At 65.7% G+C, this 1046-nt stretch overlaps 1 protein-coding gene across 1 annotated transcript in view; it reads right to left on the reverse strand.

The window, feature by feature from the left end:
- Nucleotides 1-360: 360 nt before the first annotated feature.
- MTX1 (metaxin 1) overlaps nt 361-1046 on the reverse strand; it is a 2109-nt gene continuing 1423 nt past the window's right edge. The window contains exons 5-6 of the mRNA XM_017727894.1: nt 869-1023; nt 361-745 (exon numbers count right to left, since the gene is read on the reverse strand). Coding sequence (XP_017583383.1) covers nt 522-745; nt 869-1023 — 379 coding nt within the window. The 3' untranslated portion in view covers nt 361-521. The remainder of the gene's footprint in view (nt 746-868; nt 1024-1046) is intronic.

The raw sequence follows: 1046 nt of genomic DNA on the forward strand, positions 1-1046 counted from the left end.
CTCGGGTTTGGGGGCGTGGCTGTCCTGCCGCTCTCGGGGCAGCCAGGCTGGCAGCAGCGTGGAGGGGAGGTGCCAGCCCCACAGAACTGCTGCCTGCGCTGCCCGGAGGGATGCCACAGTGGAACGATGCAAGAGAGATGTGGGGCTCAGCCCCACAGCTGTTGGAGAAGGGACAGGGGACACTGCTGAGATGCCACAGATGCTTTTAGGTTCCCTCCTCTGCCCAGTCCTCAGCAAGACCCAGGGCTGGAGCGAGGGGCAGAGCCGCAGGCAGGACATACTGGTGCCTGCTGCAACACTCCAGCCTGGGCAACTGGGGAAACTGGGAAGGGCCTCAAGCACGCTGGGAGTATGAGAGGGTGCAGGTGGAGAGAGGGAGGTTTATTGGCATGGCAGGGATGCTCCCACGGAGGGGGCTGTGCTTCCTGGTGGGACACAGAGCGGGGAGCGATACTGCCAGGCTCCCAGTGTAAAAACAGTCAGTTCCAGGGGCTGGGGAGGAACAGTCACACAGCTCGTCCTCACTCCTCCTCCTCCTCTTCCTCCTCCAGGGTGATGGGCTGCCGGCCGGCTGGCCCCACGCTGCCGCGCTGGATGGAGACGATGCCGCTCAGGAAGGCGTAGCCCAGCATGCCTGCCAGCCCCACCAGCACCGACAGCAGCTGGTTGCGCCATTTGTGGGGGTCCTCCTCTGCTTCACTGCCATCTGTGCCCGCAGACCGAGGGGCACCAGTCAGGGGGTCACCTGGAGGGGCAGAGCAGGGATGTGGGTGGGAAGGGTCACCCTGAGACCGGGCGCCAGCTGGGGACGCACCTGGGGGGACAGGTCACCCCAAGCCCGGAGGGTGAGGTGGGGGACGGCTCTCACCTCCGTCCCAGGGGAAGTAGAGGCTGAGGATGGAGGTGCAGTAGTTGCACAGGTTCTGCAGGGACTTCAGGTGCTGCTGCAGTTTCCCGTTGGGCAGCTTCGCCTTCAGGAGCGGCGCCAGGCGGCTGAAGACCAAGGCGTCGAGGGAGGCCGGCCTGGGGCACAGAGAGCCGTGCCT

The sequence above is a fragment of the Corvus brachyrhynchos genome, unplaced genomic scaffold, assembly GCF_000691975.1.
Source record: "Corvus brachyrhynchos isolate BGI_N302 unplaced genomic scaffold, ASM69197v1 scaffold122, whole genome shotgun sequence".
Taxonomy (NCBI): Eukaryota; Metazoa; Chordata; class Aves; order Passeriformes; family Corvidae; genus Corvus; species Corvus brachyrhynchos.